Source organism: Hyperoodon ampullatus, assembly GCF_949752795.1.
Source record: "Hyperoodon ampullatus genome assembly, chromosome: 4".
In the NCBI taxonomy this organism is placed as follows: Eukaryota; Metazoa; Chordata; class Mammalia; order Artiodactyla; family Ziphiidae; genus Hyperoodon; species Hyperoodon ampullatus.
Genome location: NC_136917.1, coordinates 30,108,392 through 30,113,610, shown reverse-complemented (window position 1 = coordinate 30,113,610; position 5,219 = coordinate 30,108,392). Strand labels below are relative to the sequence as shown.

Sequence of the window (5,219 nt, the reverse complement as noted above, 5' to 3'; positions counted from 1 at the left end):
GAGGGTACTGGGAATGAGTATCTATTTCTCACATACTAACATAAATAAGGATGGGGGGGTCTTTTTTATTTGCTGATGTTTCTCTAGCCCTGCACAGTGCCTGGCACGGAGCAGAAGCTCAATAAATATAAGTTGAATGGATTAATATAATGTACACTGTCTGAGCTCAGGCTCAGAATAAATACCAAGTGACAGAGGGACCCGGAGAGTCCTGGAAGAGGGGGTCAGCAGCAAGGACCCCGGCCCAGCCCAGTGAGGTAGAGTAGCTAGACCCCATCACCAGGGGCCCCAAGAAAGGAAGGCAAGATTCAGTCTTGGTCCAGAGGGTGGCACCTAGGCCTGGGGGTCACGTCAGCTGTATCAAGGGGAGTCCAGTGGGGACTTGGGTGGCCACATGGAAGAGGCCCAAGACCGTGGCATCCGCCGAGAGCTGCCAGGCACGAGGCTCCCGGACTGCGAGGCGCAGGTGGATGCTCAGGCGCTGTCCGGCATCCAGGTGCAGCAGGCCGCTCCGGAAACCAGTCGCTGAGTTCCCCAAGGATGGGGGTGGCAGGTCCAAGGTCAGGGCTAGGGCAGCGGCCCCAGCTTGGAGAGGCCGCAGGTGAAGGGCCACGGAGACGGAGCCGGAGCTGTTGCCGTTGCTGGCCATCACACGCTTCAGCGCCAAGTGCAAGAAAACATAGTAGACTCCGGCCTGGGCCACCACCACCTCGTGTGTGTGCTTGTCATAGCTCACACCGGGCGCCAGGGTCACACCTGTCATCCCCCGCTCGCTGCACCAATGCAGGGGCCCTTCGGTCAGCTGTACTGTGGGAGGAAGACGCAGGGCACGCTTAGCATGGGAGCATCGCTGAGGGTTGAGGTCGCAGCCCTGGGGAGGGGAGGAGGGGCTCTGAGGGAGAGAGGACAAGAGGGAAAAGTGGGGAGGGGGGTATGAGAAAGGTAAGGGGACTCGGAGAGGGTCTCAGAAAGAGGGGGGCTGGGGGAGGGGAAGCGGGGATAGAAGGAAGGAAAGGATTCCGAGGGAGGGGGAAGCCTCTCTGGAAGAGGGAGATTGAGGAAGTGGAGGGGGACAGACTTCCAGGAACCAGGAGGAGGAGGAAATGTAATGCCAAAAAGGAAGAGGGGGGCTTTCCTGGTGGCGCAGTGGTTGGGAGTCCGCCTGCCGATGCAGGGGACACGGGTTCGTGCCCTGGTCCGGGAAGATCCCACATGCCGCGGAGTGGCTGGGCCCGTGAGCCATGGCCGCTGAGCCTGCGAGTCCGGAGCCTGTGCTCCACAACGGGAAAGGCCACAACAGTGAGAGGCCCGCGTACCGCAAAAAAAAAAAAAAAAAAAGGATGATGGAGGGGGAAAGGGGGCTACTAGGGATGGAAGGATGGGGTTTGGAGAGGGAGGAGAAGGGGATGGGGGGCAGAGTTAGGATAGAATGAAGGAAGGGACTCAGAGTGGGAGGGGGGAAAGAGGAGGGGGGAGGGAGAAGGGGAAGGGGGGGAGGGAGGGGGAGGTTGTGGGGGAAGAAGGAAAAATCCTAGAGGAAAGAAAAAGGGAGGGAGGAGGGGGTGGAGGGTGAAGGAGGAGGGACTCCAAGGAGAGGACAGGATGGGGAGAAGGTCTCCTTAAGAGAGAAGGGAAGAAGGTGGCAGGAGAGTCCAGAAGGGGGAGGGAAAGGGGTGGGAAGAAGAGTCCCCAGAAAGGGGAGGGGAGCGGGGGAGGGTCTCCGAAGGGAGGACGAGGAGGGGAGTCTGGAAGGGGGAGGGGCAGAGGAAGGAGGTAGAGAGGAGAGTCTCGGGAAGAGGGAGCGGAAGTGAACGGGAAAGAGGGTTTCCAGCAGGGAAGAAGGGAGACAGGGCTGGGGAGGAGGGGTCCGTCTGTCCCAGAGCCCAGTGGGAGACACCCTACCAAGCTGAGATTTGCGGCATCCAGCCCCAGCTCTGAGAGGGCGGGGTCTGAAGTGAACACAGATGGGGGGTCAGAGGAGGAGGAGACCCAGAGAGGGGCTGACGCGGTTCTAAGAAGTGAGGGGACACTTTCCACAGAAGGGAGAGGAAGAGGGTCAGATTGGGTCACAGAGGAGGCCTCCCTCTCCTGGGGCTCTCCCGCTTAGTGCACCCTCCCCCCTGTCTGGGGGAATCACTCACCACCATCGGCCACCACCAGCTGCGCGAACACGCCCTGCCGAGAGAGGACAAGCGGAAAGTGGGTGGAGGTCCCCCCTCCCGCACCCGCAGCCCTCTGGAAAGTGGGGTGCCCGGGATCTGCGCAAATCTTGAGCCTACGCTCCCTTCCCTTCCCGCTGCAAGAGAGCGCGCGCGCTGCCCCAGCCCTGCCGTGTGCAAGGACAGAACCCCGAGGACTCAGGGGGGAAAAGAGGAGAGAGTCCCTCCAGGGGGCTTGGCACTGGGGAGTCTTGAGAGAGAAAGGGGGGTACCCCAAGGATCCGGGAGAAAACCTAGGTTATCCGCGAGTTACGAAAGAAAGAGGGAGTTCCCTCAGTGATTCGAGATAAAATGTCCCTCGGGGTCCGCGATGGAGAAAGTGCTCCCCTCTGGGGTCCCGGGATGAGGTGGGGTCTCACGGGGGTGCGGGATGAGAAGGGTGCCCCCCGAAGTCCTGGATGAAGAAGCGGTGCCCTCGGAGGTCCAAGAGGGACGATGGGGGTCCCTCCACCCTCGGCCTGGGATGCAGAAAGGACCTCGGGGTGGGGGGGGAGCGGATGGAGAAGGGGTCCCGGAACTGGGTAGGGGTCTCTCCCGGGGTCCAGATCGGGCCGCATCTCACCTGCGGAGAGTCGGGGAGGCGTGTGCGGGCGTCGGGCGTGAACTCCAGGCCCTCCGGGAGTCTCGGGCTGCGCGCGGAGCCGGGGACCTGCGATGCAGGAGCCCCGGGCGCGGCCCAGGCACGCACCAGGCAGGCGGCGCAGGCGGCGGCGAGCAGCAGCAGCGCGGCGCTCAGGGCCCAGGGCAGCGGGTGGCAGGAGCGGCCCGAGGGCGCGAGCGGCCGCTGAGCCTCGGGGTCCGGGGCGGCGTGGGTGCTGGAGTGCATGGCCGGCTGCGGGCGGCTGCGGTCCGAGGCTGCTGCACCGCACTTTATACCCAATCCGGAAGCCCCGCTTTCCGGGGAGTGGCCCGTGGGGATCCCAGAGATCCGCCTTGTAGGTTGGTTCCCGCCCGCCCTCCCCGCCTCCTCCACCTTCTGTCCGAACTTTCCCTAACTTTCTCTTCCCCGGATCTCTCCCTCTCTCCATTTCCTTCTCTCTCTCTCTCTCTCTCTCTCTCTCTCTCTCTCTCTCTCTCGCCCTCCAAGCTCTGCCCCACCGACCCTCTTTCTTCCTAATTATCTCTCTTGTGTCTCCCTGCTTATCCATCTCTGCGCCTCTCTGCTTCTTTGCCTCTTTAACCAATTTCTTATCACTCCCTAGCCCCCCGGCACTGGGGCCCCTCCAGGGCTCTCCTAAACCCGGCACTTCTCCAGAGGGGTCAGAAGATAGCCAGGCCTCAGCCCCCTTCTCCTGTGGAGCATAAGTCCTCCCAGTGGAACCCTAAGTGCCCTGCTCAGCCCTCCCCCTCCCCTCCCTCTCTTGCCCCAGGACCCCTGGACCTTCCCTGGCCTGCCCCCGCCCACCCACCTAGACGCTTCCCATCAGGGGCCCCCTGGACCCCACAAGCAGAAGGCTGGAGAGTCCAGGTGGAGAAATTCCCCTTGTAGGAAAGGGACAGCCTTGAGTGAGGCGGAGGAAACTCAAATTTCCCGTTTGCTCTCCGGTGGTGGTGTGGGCGGGGGCGGGGGCGGGGGCGGGAGGAGGACCAGAGAAGCGGTCAAAACTCGGCCCCAAAAGAGGAAGCAACCCTGGACTGAGAGATGGCCAGCCCTAGAAAAGCCCTGGGCTCCCATAGAAGCCCTGCTCTGCCCAGACCAGCCGGCCAACTCCCTAACCCGCTCCAGGATTCACTTTCCCTATAGAAAATGGAAGGGTGGACCGGGCAATTGATCTCAGCCATCCATCAGCCGTCCGGGAAATGGGGGCAGGGGGGTTGGTTCAACTGAACAAGGATCGGATGCCGGCCCTGTATTCAATCTTGTATTAGGCCTCTCTGGGGAATTAAGAGGAGATCACTGTGATGATACTGGCTCGTGTTGACTCACAGGTGCTGAACGCTTCCGTTTTACCAGCGGTTTATAAAGCACAAGGCCCAGACCAGCATCACCTGGGAACTTGCTAGCTCTGCAAATTCTAGCACCTCACCCGAGACCTACTGACATTCTGGGAGTGGAAGCCCTGCAATCAGTGTCTGAAGGAGCCTTCCAGAAGATTCTGACACTTGCCCAAGTTGGAGAATCCACTGCATGGTACCAAGGTTGTTCCTTCGCACCTGCTGTCCCCCTGCCTGGAATGTTCTTTCCCCAGATCTGCGGCCAGCTGTCCTTCTGAGTAAAGAGGATGAATTAAGCTCCAGCCCCTACTTTCACTCTCTCCCAAAACCCCACTGCAGTGATAGTATAAGCGACTGTTTTAAAAGCTACACGAAAAATTGTAAGCCATCGGGATGGAATGCCAAATATAATTTCCCTAGCCAAATGCCACAATCACCACCGTGTCTCAAGCCTCAGTTATTGGTGACTGCCCCCCAACTCCGAAAGAGAGTGTGGTGGGTGACAGCTAAACTAGAAGCATTGGTCTAAAGTAAATTCCCAAAAGAGATACCAGCTCTGCTCCCCATCAGGGTGCAACTGCAGCCGTTTTGGGTTTTTTGTGTTTTTTTTTTCCCTCCAGACAGCGGAAATGGCAGCATTTCTGGTGGGAGGAACGCAGTTGGTGGTAGAAGAATCACGCCAAAAGCATGTGTTAAACAAACGTGTGAACTTGACGGCAGGATTTGAAACTTTCCCACCTTGACCCTCACCCCCCACTCAGCAGCCAGGATCTGAAAGATGGGGACGGTGGGATCCTTTCTCTGAGGAATCTGACCAACCAGGAAGATAGATATAAAGATACTGAGGCCAAAAAGCCCTCCCCATATACCATTGCTCTGTCAAGAAGCTCACAGGCCACAGGCCAATCTGTTTATTATTAAGCCCTCCCCCACAGCAATGTCACAGACAAGGTTGTCTGAGGTGACAAAAAGAGGAATTCAGAGGACTCCCAGTCAACATCTCGGACAACCCAAATGAAAGTATCTCTCTCTCGGGCCCTGGTTACATCACCCCGTGACATTACC

The 5,219-nt window shown here is 59.4% G+C and overlaps 1 protein-coding gene across 1 annotated transcript; it reads right to left on the bottom strand.

The window, feature by feature from the left end:
* Window positions 1–346: 346 nt before the first annotated feature.
* Window positions 347–3,045, bottom strand: TNFSF9 (TNF superfamily member 9; the record flags this gene model as incomplete). The annotated part of the gene is made up of 3 exons (XM_079703413.1): window positions 347–807; window positions 2,142–2,175; window positions 2,782–3,045. The coding sequence occupies 3 exons, from the start codon at window positions 3,043–3,045 to the stop codon at window positions 347–349; spliced, it is 759 nt and encodes a 252-aa protein (XP_079559539.1).
* Between the last annotated feature and the right edge of the window lie 2,174 nt (window positions 3,046–5,219).